Source organism: Mirounga leonina, unplaced genomic scaffold (genome assembly GCF_011800145.1).
Source record: "Mirounga leonina isolate KUSES-001 unplaced genomic scaffold, KU_Mleo_1.0 Mir_96, whole genome shotgun sequence".
Lineage (NCBI taxonomy): Eukaryota > Metazoa > Chordata > Mammalia > Carnivora > Phocidae > Mirounga > Mirounga leonina.
The window spans coordinates 2,795,964-2,813,045 of record NW_023270871.1 but is presented as its reverse complement, the minus strand read 5'-3'; the positions used below and the strand labels follow the sequence as shown (position 1 = coordinate 2,813,045).

General features: G+C 35.9%; 1 protein-coding gene across 3 annotated transcripts in view; it reads left to right on the top strand.

The window, feature by feature from the left end:
- The window catches only part of LOC118006397 (ciliogenesis and planar polarity effector 1-like), a 136,598-nt gene that overhangs the window by 10,153 nt on the left and 109,363 nt on the right, over positions 1-17,082 (top strand). For all 3 annotated transcript variants that reach the window (XR_004678062.1, XM_034999019.1, XM_034999020.1), the window contains exons 3-13: positions 155-284; positions 3,784-3,919; positions 4,034-4,153; positions 4,594-4,826; positions 8,420-8,526; positions 10,165-10,321; positions 10,734-10,837; positions 12,476-12,658; positions 15,278-15,527; positions 15,701-15,856; positions 16,029-16,798. Coding sequence is in view for 2 of the 3 variants with exons in the window: in XM_034999019.1 (XP_034854910.1) it covers positions 204-284; positions 3,784-3,919; positions 4,034-4,153; positions 4,594-4,826; positions 8,420-8,526; positions 10,165-10,321; positions 10,734-10,837; positions 12,476-12,658; positions 15,278-15,527; positions 15,701-15,856; positions 16,029-16,798 (2,297 nt within the window). In the remaining variant the exon portion in view is untranslated. The remainder of the gene's footprint in view (positions 1-154; positions 285-3,783; positions 3,920-4,033; positions 4,154-4,593; positions 4,827-8,419; positions 8,527-10,164; positions 10,322-10,733; positions 10,838-12,475; positions 12,659-15,277; positions 15,528-15,700; positions 15,857-16,028; positions 16,799-17,082) is intronic.

The following is a 17,082-nucleotide window of genomic DNA, read 5'->3' as shown; positions in this document are numbered from 1 at the left end:
ACTGAGATACAAGATACTAAATGCATTCTCAATATCTTACCTTAAAAGAAGAGTTAAATTGAGCTGATGAAAAAGTAATTTACTTTGTGAAAATTCTAAATTAAGATGCTTAGTAAATCTTATGGGCTATTTATTATTATTTTTTTTTTTACAGCATCTGGTGGACTGTTTTTACTTAATTGGTCATTGTTATCTTAATAAGCATGGAGATAAGATTAGAAGTTTTAACATCAACAAGTATCAAGCAGAAAAAGCCCTGGCCACGAGTCTCCTGGTTGGGACAGGTAGGTTTTTCTTTCTTCATACAATACCAGCTGTAATAATGTGTTAAATGTATACTTTGCCTCTAAGCTAGAATGTTCTGTGGTCTTAAACCACCATCTTTAGAAGGATCACGTGCTCACAGAACAGGATTTTTGTGTTTGTTTTTGTTTTTTTATGGGAGCAAGTTAGCTTTTCCAGAAAGTTAAATGGTCTAAAAGAAGTATTTTACTTTGAAAAAATTTTTTTGTCTTATTATGTTTAAGGTTGAGATGGCATATATCAAGGGGAGGTATTTTTTTTAGGATTTTATTTATTAATTTGAGAGAAAGAGAGAGAGAACATGAGCAGGAGGAGGGAAAGGGAGAAGCAAGCAGCCTCCCTGCTGAGCATGGAGCATGATGTGGGGCCCCATCCCAGGATCTCGATATCATGACCTGAGCCAAAGTCTGATGCTTAACTGACTAAGCCACCCAGTTGCCCTCAAAGGGAGTTTTATAATGAAAAATTTTAATTTAAATATAATTAACATAACAATATTATACTAGTTTGAGGTGTATAACATCGTCTACAATTCTGTGCATTACTCAGTGCTCCTCACAATAAGTATAGTTGCCATCTGTCACCAGACAACACTATTACAATGTTACTGAGTATATACCCTGTACTGTACTTTTCATCTATGTAACTTATTTATTTATGACTGGAACTCTATACCTCTTAATCTCCTTCAAGGATTTTGCCCATCTCCCCACTCATCTCCCCTCTGGCATCCTCCAGTTTGTGCTCTCTCTCTCTGACAAATAAATAAACAAACAAAATCTTAAAAAAAAATCCAGTAGTGGAATTAGTGGATCATATGGTATTTCTATTTTTAATTTTTTGAGGAAACTCCATACTGTTTTCCACAGTGGCTGCACCAATTTAAATTCCCACCAACAGTGCACAAGAGTCCTTTTTTCCTTCACATCCTTGCCAAACACTTGTTATTTCTGGTTTGTTTGTTTAAAAGATTTTATTTGTAATTAATCTCTATACCCAACATAGGGCTCAAACTCACAACCTGAGACCAAGAGTCTCATGCTCCACTGACTGAGCCAGCCAGGTGCCCCTTTTGTCTTTTTTTTTTTCTTTAAAGATTTTATGTATTTATTAGAGTGAGAACACGAGCAGGGAGGGGGGCAGAGGGAGAGCCAGAGAATCTCAAGCAGATTCCCTGCTGAGCATAGCCCAATGCGGGGCTAGAACTCGATATCATGACCTGAGCCAAAACCAAGAGTCCGATGCTTAACTGAGCCACCCAGGCACCCCTCTGCTTGTCTTTTTGATTCTAGTCACTCTGACAGGTGCTAGGTGATATATCTCAGTGTGGTTTTGATTTGCACTTCCCTGATGATTAGTGATATTGAGCATCTTTTTATGTATCTGTTGGCCATCTGTATGTCTTTTGTAGAAAAATGTCTATTCAGGTCCTCTGCCCATTTTTAATTGGATTATTTGGGTTTTTTTGGTGTATAGTTATATAATTTCTTTGTATACTTTGGATTTTACCCCTTACCAGACATATCATTTGCAAATGTCTTCTCCCATTCAGCAGATTGCCTTTTTGTTTTGTTGATGGTTCCCTCCTGCATGGTGCAAAAGCTTTTTATTTTTGTATAACCAGAAGGGAATATTTAATCTTCTGAACCTTTCCTTACTGGAACAGTCAGTGGAGTGTTTCCTCCCATTGTGATTTTCATGAGTATTCAATAAAAGTGCCCCTTAGAACTTAGAATAAAGGGCGCCTGGGTGGCTCAGTTGGTTAAGCGACTGCCTTCGGCTCGGGTCATGATCCCGGAGTCCCGGGATCGAGTCCCGCATCGGGCTCCCTGCTCAGCAGGGAGTCTGCTTCTCCCTCTGACCTTCCTCCTTCTCATGCTCTCTGTCTCTCATTCTCTCTTTCTCAAATAAATAAATAAAATCCTTAAAAAAAAAAAAAAGAACTTAGAATAAAGATGGGCCAAAATATACCAGCAGTCCAGGAATACCATTCACAATATATGGGATAGATTCCTCACCTTAGGGAAAGTTGGCAAACCTATAAAGTCCTCTTAGAATATGTAATAGTTATGAAAATTTAAAAATTTGCTGTTTAGAGTCATTTCCTATGAGAAATTGTATTTTTAACTTCCTCTAGAACAGTGTCTCTTGAACTTTGCAGTGGTTCAGAATCATCTGGTGATGCCCAACCCAGGGCTTGAACTCACAACCCTGAGATCAAGACCTGAGCTGAGATTGAGTCAGATACTTAACCGACTGAGCCACCAGGCACCCCTTTACCTGGTGATATTTTTATTTATTTATTTATTTAAAAGATTTTATTTATTTATTTGAGAGAGAGAGCACATGAGAGGGGGCAGGGTCAGAGCAGGGAGCCTGATGCCTGACTCAATCCAGGGACTCCAGGATCATGACCTGAGCCGAAGGCAGTCGCTTAACCAACTGAGCCACCCAAGCGCCCTGGTGATGTTTTTAAAACAAGTGTTGGGCCCCACTCCCGGAGTTTCTGATTGAGTAGTTCTGGGTGGAGAGTGTGCATTTCTAACAGGGTCTCAGGTGTTGCTGATAGTGTTGGTTAGGTGGTACTTTGAAAACCACTGCCCTAAAATATATGAAAACAAGGTTCATTCAAAACAGCATGCTTTTTCTAGATAATAAAAAATGATCAGAACCTGGGTTTTATAAATTTCAGAAGCCATATCTGTTTTAATCTAGGTAAATAATTTAAAAACTTGCCCATACTACTGTTCAAATTGATGAAATTAAACAACACATAACTCAGTTTTGGCTAGCAGAATTAGAAGACACTCCTATAATTTTTTTTTTTTTTAAGATTTTATTTATTTATTTGACAGAGAGAATGAGAGAGAGAGCACATGAGAGGGGGGAGGGTCAGAGGGAGAAGCAGACTCCCTGCCGAGCAGGGAGCCCGATGCGGGACTTGATCCAGGGACTCCAGGATCATGACCTGAGCTGAAGGCAGTCGCTTAACCAACTGAGCCACCCAGGCGCCCTAGAAGACACTCCTATAAAAAGATTTTATTTATTTGACAGAGAGAGACAAAGCGAGAGAAGGAACACAAGCAGGGGCAGTGGGAGAGGGAGAAGCAGGCTTCCCGCGGAGCAGGGAGCCTGATGCGGGGCTCGATCCCAGGACCCTGGGATCATGACTTGAGCCAAAGGCAGAGATTAATGACCGAGCCATCCAGGTGCCCCAACACTCCTATAATTTTAAAGGTCAAAAAGATCTAGATGCAACCATTAGATTATTCTACCTAGTAATTCTATTAAGAAGTATTTTAAGATAGAATGAAAAAAATCTCCAGGTTACCTAATCAACCTTATTGTTCATTTTATTATTTGTGGTACAAGTATATAATCTTTCTTGAATGTCACTTTATTTTCCTTTCTGGGATTATTTAGCTTAGAGGTTGAATTAACTTCTGTAACCTCTTAAGTCTCACATGTTTCTTCTCTTAGGAAAATGAAGCTGTTTTTCTTTTGGATGATAAATTCATAAATGAAATTAATTTGCTGTCAGGAAGAACAAAGAAGAAAATTCCTTGTCTGCAACCTTTACTGAAGGATGTTATTGTCCTAACAACATCCAGTAATGGTTAAGTAGTACTGATATTTTCAAAAGGCTAGATTAATTGTGTTTGTTCATAATTTGGGGTAATATCAAGGGAAATATTAGATTATAAGTATTGTATTTCCTTTTTGGAAACAGATGCCTGGCTGGCTGGGGTACTCACTACAGGGGAGCTTTTTCTTTGGAACAAAGATCAAGATTGCTTGAAAACTATACAGACAACTGAAGAGCCTAAGAAAATGATTCAAGTTGCAGTAGGTAGGAGTTTTTTATTTACTTAAATTGGTTTCCTTGGTAAATAGAAGGAAAAGAAGATGAAACATTTTCCTATTCCTATTTTAAAAACACATCTCTGTATGTGTGCATATATATATCTGTATAGATAGAGAATATATACATATATATGTTTTCTTATATATGTATGAATTTTTTTGGTGGTGTTCATTTGTGATACTTAGATTCATCTTGAAGAAAAGTCTGGCCTATCATATCTGATAACAATGGGTTCCTAATATCACGTAACAAATACATGATAAATGTTACTATTATTTGTATTTTTAATTTATTAGTTGTGCCTTAGTTTTATCCTGAGTGGACGCATCATTTAGGTTTCTTATTGTCAGAATAGATAAATTATGTACTTTCTGGGAAGAATTCAGACTTCAGAAGTTTAATTAACTTTTTTTTTTTTTTTTAAGCAAGCTCCTTGAGACTGTACTTGTATGTATCTGGAAATGGGAAAAGAGTTCTGCTTATAACTCCTTCTGGATGCATATTTCTTTGGGAATATTTGGAATTCAAGAATATCTTCTCTTCTAAAAGCCCTTCATTGGTAGGCCAGTGGTCCCAGATCATACCTGAAGAAGCAGTTCATTTGCCTTCTAATGAAGATAAAGAAGCTGTAGTGCATGCTGTTTTTATAAAAAATGAGGTAAAATCCAAATCAGACAGGGTGTTATAGAAGTTGAGATCTCAGACTCTAAGAACAGACACTATTTGTGAAGCTATTGAGCAGAGTATGTAAAGCACTGTTCTGTATCTTTAGTCATCATTAATTGTCACAGTAAATATGAAATTATTGTGGAAAAAATATTTTTACATTTCTTGGTCATATTTTTTAAAATGCTTATTAAAAATGGTTTGAGGGGCGCCTCGGTGGCTCAGATGGTTAAGCGGCTGCCTTCGGCCCAGGTCATGATCCCAGGGTACTGGGATCAAGCCCCACATCAGGCTCCTTGCTCAGCGGGGAGCTTGCTTCTCCCTCTCCCTTTCTCCCTGCTCATGTTCTCTCTCTGTCTCTCTCTCTCTCTCCCTGTGTCTCTTTGTCTCAAATGAATAAATAAAATCTTTAAAAAATAAATAAATAAATAAATAAATAAAAATGGTTTGAACTCCACCAAAAAAACTACTAGAACCGACAAATGAATTCAGTAAAGTCATAGGATACGAGATGAATATATAGAAATCTCTTGCATTTCTCTACACTAGTAATGATGTAGCAGAAAGAGAAATTAGGAGAACAATTTCATTTATAATTGCACCAAAAAGAATAAAATACCTAGGAATAAACTTAACCAAGGAGGTGAAAGATCTGTGCTCCAAAAACTATAAAACACTGATTAAAGAAATTGAAGATAACACAAACAAATGGAAAGATATTCCATGCTCATGATTGGAAGAATGAGTATTGTTAAAATGTCCATACTACCCAAAGTAGTCTACAGATTTAATGCAATCCCTATCAAAATACCAACATTTTTCAAAGAGAACAAATAACCCCACAATTTGTATAGAACCACAAAAGGCAGCCAAAGTGATCTTGGAAAAGAAGAACAAAGCTGTAGGTAATCAAAACAGTATGGTACTGGCACAAAAATAGACACATAGCTCAAGGAACAGAATAGAGAATCCAGAAATAAACCCATGTATACATGGTCAATTAGTTTATGAGGAAGGAGGCAAGAATATATAGTGGGGAAAAGACAGTCTCTTCAACAAATGGTGTTGAGAAAACTGGGACCATTTTCTTACACCACAAAAAAATAAACTCAAAATGGATTAAAGACCTAAATGTGAGACCTGAAACGATAAAATTCCTAGAAGAAAGCGTAGGCAGTAATTTCTTTGACAACAGCTTTAGAAACATTTTCCTAGATACATCTCCTCTGGCAAAGGAAACAAAAGCAGAGTTAAACTATTGGGAGTACACAAAAATAAAAAGCTTTTGCACAGGGAAGGAGGAAGCCATCAACAAAACAAAAAGATAACTTGTTGAACTGGAGAAGATATTTGCAAATATTTCTGTTGAGTTAATATCCAAAGTATACAAAGAACTTACACAACTCAACACCAAAAACTCACAAATAATCCAATTAAAAAATGGGCAGAGGACTTGAATAGACATTTCTCTACAGAAGACATACAGATGGCCTCAGTTACATGAAAAGATGCTCAACATCACTAATCATCAGGGAAGTGCAAACCAAAACTACACTGAGATACATCACCTAACACCTGTCAGAATGACTAGTCTCAAAAGGCAAGAAATAACACGTGTTTGACAAGGATGTGGAGAAAAGAACCCTTGTGCACTGTTGGGAATATAAATTGGTGCAGCCACTGTGGAAAACAGTATGGAGTTTCCTCAAAAAACTAAAAATAGAAATACCATATGATCCACTAATTCCACAACTGGATATTTACCCAAAGAAAACAAAAACACTAATTCGAAAAGACATATGCACCTCTATGTTTATTGCAGCATTATTTACAGTAGCCAAACTATGGAAGCAACCCAGTGTCCATCAACAGGTGAATGGATAAAGAAGATGTGGTATATATATAAAATGGAATATTACTCAGTGATAAAAAAAGAATGAGATCTTGCCATTTGTGATGACATAGATGGACGTAGAGGGTATAATGCCAAGTGAAATAAGTCAGTCAGAGGACAAATACCCATGACTTCACTTACATGTTGAATCTAAAAATCAAAATGAACCACTACCACCACCACCACCAAAATAAAGATTCTTTTTTTTTTTTTTTTAAGATTTTATTTATTTGACAGAGAGAGGCACAGCGAGAGAGGGAACACAAGCAGGGGGAGTGGGAGAGGGAGAAGCAGGCTTCCTGCTGAGCAGGGAGCCCGATGTGGGGCTCGATCCCAGGACCCTGTGATCATGACCTGAGCTGAAGGCAGACGCTTAACAACTGAGCCGCCCAGGCGCCCCACAAAATAAACAGATTCTTAAATACAGAGAACAAACTAGTGGTTACCAGAGGAGAGGTGGGTGAGGGATGGGTGAAATAGGTAAAGGGTATTAAGAGCACAGTTGTCTTGATGAACACTGAGAAATGTGTGGAATTGTTGAATCATTATATTGTGGCTAATATAATACTGTTAATTATACTTAAATAAAAAAATGGTTTAAGTTAGAGCTTCCTTTTTCTTTCCCTAGTTTCACTTTTCCCTAGTTTTAAGTTTTTATTTACTTTTATTTTTTTTTTTTGAGTATAGTTGACACAGTGTTACATTAGTTACAGGTATACAACATGGCGATTCAACAACTCTTTATGTTATGCTGTGCTTACCACAAGTATGGTCACCATCTGTCACTATGCAAAACTATTACAGTACCATTGATTATATACTGTATGCTCTACCTTTTATTCCCATGACTTGTTACATAACTAGAAACCTGTACCTACCACTCCTCTTCACCCATTTTGCCCATCCCCCACCCCTCTGGCAACCAGCAGTTTGTTCCCTAGGACTGATTCTGTACTTTTCCTTAGTTTCAAAATATAACTAGTTTAATAATTGAAAAAGCTAGAATTGGTGATACTAAGTAAGATATTTAATTTCCAAGAAAGAACCTATTCATTAGCTAAAAAAACATAAATAACTGCATGCATTCTTTGTACGTATGGACCAACATTTCATTACCCAATTCACTATTGTTAGAAATCGCGTTATGAAATTTTATTTTCCTCTACCTTCCTCCACCTCTAGGTAGTGCCCTAATTTAAATAATATATAACTATTAAATAAGAGAAAAATACATAAGAATATATAAGAATCTTTCCAGTAATAGTCACAGTAAATAGCATTGTTTTCTTGGGGCATGCCTCTGGCTCAGAAATAAATTACTTATTCTTTTTTTTAACTGTTCTTGAGCCTAACGTTAAGAATAAAAATACAAGCAGAATTTCCATATTTTATTTATGATAAGAAATACATGTTCTAGGGGCACCTGGGTGGCTCAGTTGGTTAAGCGACTGCCTTCGGCTCAGGTCATGATCCTGGAGTCCCAGGATCGAGTCCCGCATCAGGCTCCCTGCTCAGCAAGGAGCCTGCTTCTCCCTCTAACCCTACCCCCTCATGTACTCTCTCTCTCTCATTCTCGCTCTCTCAAATAAATAAATAAATCTTTAAAAAAAAAAAAAAGAAATACATGTTCTATATATCTTGATTTATTTTCAGATGAATTATATACTAAAGTTTATTAAATTTATCTACAGTTATTTGGAGATTGCTGCTTGTGTTCGTTTACTTTTTATTCTGGAGAACGTCTGAAGTTGACATTTCTAGCAATTCGGTGGCATGAAAATGTATTTACACCTATAAGGTAAGGTGAAGATTTCCTTCTTCCTTATTTTTTATCCCTTTTACAGCAATATTTTTACTCCCATAAAAACATAATAAGATTAGTTAAATGAAATGTGAATTTGAACTTAAGAGATTTTACAAAGCTGTTCTTCCCATAAATACTTTATTTTGTTTTCATTTTAAATGTTTAGGTTTTTCTTGTTTTTGTTTTGTTTCCTTTCTTGGAAATGAGAACATGTAAAAGGTAAGAAAGGTTGTGGTATAGAGATAGCTATTTCGAAAAATAATTCAATTGAATTTTAAAAGGGACATAATTTGAATTTACTACTGTACCTTTTAAATGCTCAAGTACTTTTTATTTCTTTTTTTTAAAGATTTTATTTATTTGAGAGAGAGAGAATGAGAGAGACAGAGAGCACATGAGACGGGGGAGGGTCAGAGGGAGAAGCAGGCTCCCTGCCGAGCAGGGAGCCCGATGCAGGACTCGATCCTGGGACTCCAGGATCATGACCTGAGCCGAAGGCAGTCGCTTAACCGACTGAGCCACCCAGGCACCCACTCAAGTACTTTTTAAATTAAAAAATAGTTTTATTGGGGCACCTAGGTGGCTCAGTCAATTAAGTGTCTGCCTTCGGCTCAGGTCATGATCCCAGGGTCCTAGGATCGAGCCCCACATCGGGCTCCCTGCTCAGTGGGGAGTCTGCTTCTCCCTCTGCCTGCAGCTCCCCCTGCTTGTGTGTTCTCTCTCTCTCTCAAATAAATAAATCTTTTAAAAAATTTAAAAAATAGTTTTATTTAGGGGTACCTGGCTGCCTCAGTCAGAAGAGCATGCCATTCTTGATCTTGGGGTTGTGAGTTTGAGCCCACGTTGGGGGTAGGGATTACTTAAATAAAATAAATAAATAAAAATAAAATAAACAGTTTTGTTTATTCTAAAAAAACCCAATAATATACAGAGTGCATTAAAAGCATAAAATGCCTGAGTAGGATTTAGTAAAATAATGTGATTTTTTTTGGCTTATTTTCTTCATTTTCATATGCTAACAGTACTTTATTAAAATATAATTTATAGAAAGTAAAATGAAAAAATCTTAAGTGTATAATGAGGTGGATTTTGATAAATATATGTATGTGTAACCATGCTCATATCAAATATAGAATATTGCCACTATTTTATTTTATTTTTATTTTATTTTATTTTTAATTTTTTTGTATCGAAGCTTCATGCCCAGCATGGAGCCCAATGTGTGGCTTGAACTTAAAACCCAAGAGTCGCAGGGTCTACCACCTGAGCCAGACAGGCACCCCAGAACATTGCCACTATTTTAAAAATCCTTTCTTTTCTACCTATTTAATTTCTGTAAAAATGTTTATAATAATGTAGAAATATGTGTCACCTGAACCTTTCGTCAAAGCAGATGTATTTGGGGTTGACATGGAACATGCCATTACTAACAAAATGCTGATATTGAACTTGTTTAACTGGCAACTGCTCTTTTGTGCCTTGGATGAAACTTCTGAACAGTTGCTACAAGGCCCCCTAATATTTGTGCATATATAGGAATTTAGTTGGACTCTTAAGTTTTTTGTGATGAACTAAATATTAATTTAAAAGTTACCGTATTTCCTATTTTCAATTATTTCATTACTTTCTTAGATCATTGCCATACCATGTTCATTGGGCACAACAAAACTGCCTTCTGTGCAGTCTGGTTCCTAAATGTGCATCAGTAAAGTCAAGAGGAGCTCTACTTTCTGCCTTTTCAAGAGATGGTGTTACCCTGGCAGTAACTCTTAATCAGAAAGACCCAAAGGTCAGTAAATGTAATCTGTTTTGGAAGTAACCTATAAAAGAGTTTAGTCCAGTTTGGAGTTCCTTGTTTTTTAATAACTATTTTATGTTTTTTAAATTGGTGTTTTCTGATCCAATTTAACATTGTAGATTGGTAAAGTTATTTAAACTAGCTGCTGTAATTTCAAAACTTGACCTTCAGAAGTGAAAAGAGGGTAGCAAAAAGGAACAAAAAAGGGCAAAGTGGTAACTGATGGCCTTAAAATATAGTATAAAAGGGCATGGAGTTTTAGTTTTCAGTATTGTTTTGCCAGTTGGGAAAGACTTCCAGGATAGTTTATTGATATCATAATAGTCTCTAGGTCTCTAGAATTAAAAGTAATGATTAAAATAAAATAATTTAATGGTTTTGTTGTCTTTTTTTTTCTTTTTAGGCAACTCAGGTATTGTTTATAAACACACTGAATTTTGTTACTCTCTGTGGTAGCCTGAGAGGATGTAGTAATAAGAATCCTGTGGTCCCAGCTACACTTATCAGGTAAGAACACTTACGTTTCTACATATTGTTTTTATTTTCCAATAGTTTAATAAGTTTCAGGCTCTGATAATTCAAAAGGTATCTAAATAAGTATTTAGATAGGTAATGCAATTTCCTTTCAGCATTTGTGCTTGATAGATTCTAAAATTGCTTTATGTAAGGAAAATCCTACTTTAAGAAAGGGTCTTGGTAGGGTGGAGGATACATGAACATATTTTCTTTTCTCTTTTATATTTTCCTGTATTGTCTCAGGAGGAGTGGGGTTACAACTGGGTAGGGAACTATTGAGCTTAATTAGAGACCAAAATGAAAATAACCTGGATTGGGAAAACCATTATGTACTCAGGGAGGCTGAGGTGTTAGCTTTTTAAACAAAGTTGGCATGCTCTGCATGTAGGTTAATAGCAACACAAGTCAACATAAGTCATGATTTTGGATGGCACGTGAGCCACTACCAGATTTCCTCTTGGACTTCTTTTTTTTTTTTTAAAGATTTTACTTATTTATTTGACAGAGAGAGACCCACAGAGAGAGAGGGAACACAAGCAGGGGGAGTGGGGGAGGGAGAAGCAGGCTTCCCGCGGAGCAGAGAGCCCGATGTGGGGCTCGATCCCAGGACCCTGGGATCATGACCTGAGCCGAAGGCAGATGCTTAACGACTGAGCCACCCAGGCGCCCCCCTCTTGGACTTCTTAATTTCATTTTCTGAACACTTTTCTGTGCTGTTCTCTGAATTTCCAAAGTTTTCAGGTCTATCTGGCCTTGCCTCTTCATTTTCTTTCCCTCTCCAAAAGTTCCTTTCTAAAGGTATTACTCATTCTTACACTTGAAATTTTTTTTAAAGATTTTATTTATTTGACAGAGAGAGAGAGACAGTGAGAGAGGGAACACAAGCAGAGGGAGTGGGAGAGGGAGAAGCAGGCTTCCCGCTGAGCAAGGAGCCCAATGCAGGACTCGATCCCAGGACCCTGGGATCATGACCTGAGCCGAAGGCAGATGGTTAACCACTGAGCCACCCAGGTGCCCCTTACACCTGGATTTAATACAACATCATGTCTCAACTATACTTCAATAAAATAAATAAATAAAAATATTATTGGTCTCAGTGAGGTGGTCTGCTTGACTTAGAGTGTCTGTCATAATTTACATGAGGAGCTACTTTTTGTCTCCATGAAAGATTAATATTACCAGATAGTTCAGGAGTAGTAAGGATGGCTTTGGGAGGAGGAAGTCTGCTGCTGCATGGAACTCTGGCAAACTGCAGAGACGACAGGCAGGGTATTGACCTTTAAATCTATCAGTGGATTTTAGTTGTAGACACCAATATGATTAAAGTTGTTCTAATTAAAATGTGAGTGACTGAAAAGCTTAACTCTTTTAGGGAGTATTTTCATCTTATTTGCTTATGTGTCTGTGAATTTCTAATTGCTATGTTGTATGGAGTACATATTTATGAGCAGACATCTTTGTTTCTTACCTTTTTCTGGGAAGTAAAATACACAAAAATGTATGTGGCAGTTGCCTACTATTCATTCTTTTTCCCTTATTTTTGAAATGTTTCACCCTTGCTTGGCCATTTTAAATTGTGAAAGACATTGTAGAGAGTCCTTTCTAAACATACTGTCTTGCTTTTTCTAGGTCCTACTGGGTAGGTGATATCAGCTGGACTCATGATAGTCTTTTTCTGGCTTGTATGTTAAAACGTGGCTCCCTGGTTTTATTGACCTGTCAAGGTGAATTGGTAACATTAATTACATTTGGCTGCTCCATAGAATTTGGGCCAGCAGAATTTATTCCTTTTCACCCACTAATAACATATAGGTGAGACATTTGAATTGTTTTAATTTGTTTACAGGTTTTCTTCTTTGGTATTACTTTACTATGTATTTTTAAAAATAATTTTGTCTTTCAAATTGTCTCATTCTTTCTTTGAGTCTGTCATCTCAATATCTGTTTCTTATATATAGTTTTCTTCTATTTCTTTTTGTTGCTTAATCCTGGTGAAAATTTGACATTGTGACTATGTAAGTATAAGTTATTTAAATATTCAATAACACAAACATATATCTTCTTTTATGTAAAAGTTCAAAAAGTATGCTATGTCTTTTATTGTTTTAAAAGAAGATCACTTACATAAATTAGTAACTCAAACTTAACTTGGCACATGGATTTATCTTTTTTTCCCCCCAAAGGGAAAAAAGGAAAAAGTTGTGGGAAATGGATAGAAGACTTCAGAATTTAGCCATATTTTAATTTTTTTTTTTAATGTTTTTTTTTTTTTAAAGATTTTATTTATTTATTTGACAGAGCGAGAGAGGGAACACAAGCAGGGGGAGTGGGAGAGGGAGAAGCAGGCTTCCCGCGGAGCAGGGAGCCCGATGCGGGGCTCGATCCCAGGACCCTGGGATCATGACCTGAGCCGAAGGCAGACACTTAACGACTGAGCCACCCAGGCGCCCCTAGCCATATTTTAATTTTTAATTGTGGGTTGGGGTAGCAGTTTGGCTTTGGAGTCAGATTAAAATTCAGATCTTGGTTCTTCTACTTATTAGTTGTGTGACTTTGGGTAAGTTATACTTTAAGCCTCTGTTTCTTTTACTGTGAAATGAAGATGACTCTGTCTCTTAGGGTTGAGGGAATGAAGTGAAATAATAAATAGTAACAAACTGCTTAGCACACTTCTGACGTAAAGTAAGTGCTCAGTAAATATTTGTTGTTATTGATGCTGATATTAGATACAACCTGACATATATTCACAGGTATTTACAATACAAAAATACTGGAAAATATATACACAGGTATTTACAATACAAAAATACTGGAAAAGTCCTTTGAAATTAATCCTTTGCCATTGCCTCACAGAAAGGAAATTGAGGAGGGGTGTGTCCTTGATTATATTTAGCAAAAAAGGATGCTTAATTTTTAGTATTAGAAAATCCTAATTGAGAAATTTGTCACTTCCTGTAGTGAAAGTATTTTTTCCTTATTTTTTATGGCCTAATTCATAATTGACTTGAATTTCCTCATAGTCTTTAAAATTAATTTAGGACCTTTTAAAATGGATTAATTTTGGGGCACCTGGGTGGCTCAGCTGTCTGCCTTTGGCTCAGGTCATGATCCCAGGGTCCTGGGATCAAATCCCACATCGGGCTCCCTGCTCGGCAGGAAGCCTGCTTCTCCCTCTCCCCCCTGCTTGTGTTCCCTCTCTCGCTATGTCTCTCTCTGTCAAATAAATAAGATCTTAAAAAAATAAAAAAAATAAAAAAAATTAAATGGATTACTTTTTCTGATTACAAAAGTAATACATATTTATTATTTAAAAAAAACTATAAAATCAAGTTCTGTAAAAATAAATAGTATAGAAAATGAAACACTCTTGTAATCCTATTCCTCCCAAATAACAATTAACATTTTAGTGTGTTGTCCTCCAAATTAAAAAAAATATGTATGGTATTTATAATAATAACAATATTAGTTTCTTTTTTAAAACAAAAAGTTCTATGATATATGCTGTTTACTATTTTGCTTTTTTGATTAATCTGTTTATATTATACATATTTCCATGAAGTAATTTTTTAATGTTCTATAGATTCCTTGTGGTATGTACATTCTATAGTTAACCAGTCTCCTGTTGTTGACCATTTGGTGTAATTTCCTAACCAGAAAGCGATTATATTTTTGATTATTTGTTCTCTTTATAAAGCCCCAAAGTTAATAAGCAGTGATATTAAGTAATCATAATCAGGTATACCACCATAACAGTAAATATGTACATTTATGTGGAAGCTCAGTCAAATTTAATCTTAAACTGATAAAATTTTCCTCACTACCATCTTTTCCAAATGTCTTTCTCAGTTTTCTTTCTTTCTCCTCCTCCTTTTTTTTTTTTTTTAAGAGGAAGGAGCAGAGGGAGAGGGAAAGAGAATCTTAAGTAGGCTCCATGCCCAGTGCGGAGCCCGACTCAGGGCTCAATTCCCACAACCCTGAGATCATGACCTGAGCTGAAACCAAGAGTTGGACACTCAACTGAGCCACCCAGGCACCCCTTCTTTCTCCTCAATAACAAGTATATTCATAGCTCATAATTATATTCTTATAAGTGTATTTAAATATATGTTAGGAAGGAAGGTTAACTATTTAACTCTTTAATAGTGAAAATGAACTGCCTTAATTCTTCTCTGAAATAGTTTGTATAAAACTAATTTAAAAACAAAATAGAGTAAATGCCACAATTCAGGGAATATTTAAAAAACATATAAACCTACATATTATTTAATCATTTATGTTTTTCTTACAGATAATACAATTTAATGTTAGTATGTTTAACTGGACTTTTTTATCATTCTGTAGCTTTTAATTGTTTTTGTCTTTGGAATAATATGATTGTTTCCTTTAAGATTTTTCTCTTACTAATTGTTTAATTTTGTGTTTGTTTGCTAGACCTCAGCAGTTTACATTTCAAGATTCAAATAATTCTGTAGATTCATCAGCTTCTGATAGTGACCCTATGAGACAGAGATTTTCTATAAAAGCACACTCACGGTTACCCTACCTCATTATTTCTGATGGATACATGGTCACAACCCTTCGATTTGTTGATAACCTGTCTCCATCAGTGCTCATGAGATCACTTCTACTTGATTCAACCCAGAGGCTTGAGAAGACATACCAAAGTATGATATTGTCTAAGGTAATAGTGCTTTTTGGTATCATTGGTAAAAGTTGGCTTCTTAGTTTTCTCAGGTTTAAAACCATACTGACGGTAATATCCTTGGATTATATACAGTTGTCTATAGAATTTTTAACTGTTGTGATAGAATTACAGATAAAATTTTACTCTTGGAAATCTTTTATCTTCAACAGCCAAAAGGCAAAGGGCTGAACTTGCGATCACTGGATTCCCTGAGATGTAGCCTGTTAAAACACCAAGGAAATAAAAGTTTAGCTGATTCTACTGTCCCCAGATTCTTACAGGCAGAAGAAACAATGAAGTTAAATGAAAAAACAACAGATTTCCAGGTACTTAGTAGCAGTGTTTTTTGTTTATTTGAACAGTTAACATATTGACTTTATTCCAAGAAACATATTTTGTTTTTTTCTTGTTAAGGGGGAGAAGTTTGAGAACACCAGTGATTTTACTTAATAAGGTATTAAATAACATTAAGTATAATTCTTTTCACTCATGTTTTAGGATTTTGAAGCAGAAGAAACTAAAGAAGGCAAACACTTTCCAGACAACTTATTCTCACTTTGGAACCAAAAAAATGATCCATTGTTCAGTAGTGTCAAGGAGGGAAGATTGGAATTTGCGTCTATGTTTGATACAATACATGCAAAGGATAATATCAAGGAGACAGATAAAACCGTTACAGAGCTGCATTCTGTTCAGAAAAATCTCCTTGCAGCATGGGCTATCGGAATTTCAAAAAATGTGACAGAAAAAAATGTAATGTTAAATTACACAGTTGTTTGTATCACTCATTTTTTCTACATTCTTCAATTTATAAAATGTCCTTTCCCCAAACTAGATCCTTTTTTAAGCAAGAGCACAAGACAGAATGCATGGGTACTTTGTATCTTTCAACTTTTTCATCAGTGTTTATCAATGCAATATTGGGATATGAGATACAAACAAGATGTGGGACATTTGGTAAAGCTGACCTCAAATACTATAAAGCTTTTGCTGACTCAGCAACAACAGGGTCAGTTATTTTCAGAGAAGCTTTTGGCTTGTTTTCATTTACTTAAAATGGTAGCTGATAATTTAAATGGCATATACATTCTTCAGCCTGAAGTTATTTCAGCATCTGTTGATGGAAGTAGAACAGCAGATCAAGACAAATTGGTGGTACCCATTTTTCAAATGTTTCAATATAGTGATTCTCAGGAAAACTGGTCTTGGGACTCATCTTTCAAGATTCGTCCTCAAGTAGTAAATCTTGCTCAGCGACCAGGACACAGGTATATTTACTTTATATCAGGATACCATCAACATTATAGATGTTTTCCTTTTTGAAAAATTGAGATAATAATTCCCATACTGTAAAATTCACCATTTTAAAGTATGAAATTCAGTGATTTTTAACATAGTCACAAGGATGTAGAATTATTAGCATATTTCCAGAATGCTTTTTTTTTTTTTTTAAGATTTTATTCATTTATTTGAGGGGGAGGAAAGGGGAAAGAATCCCAAGCAGACTCCTCGCTGAGCCTGATGCAGGGCTTGATCCTGTGACCCAGAGGCC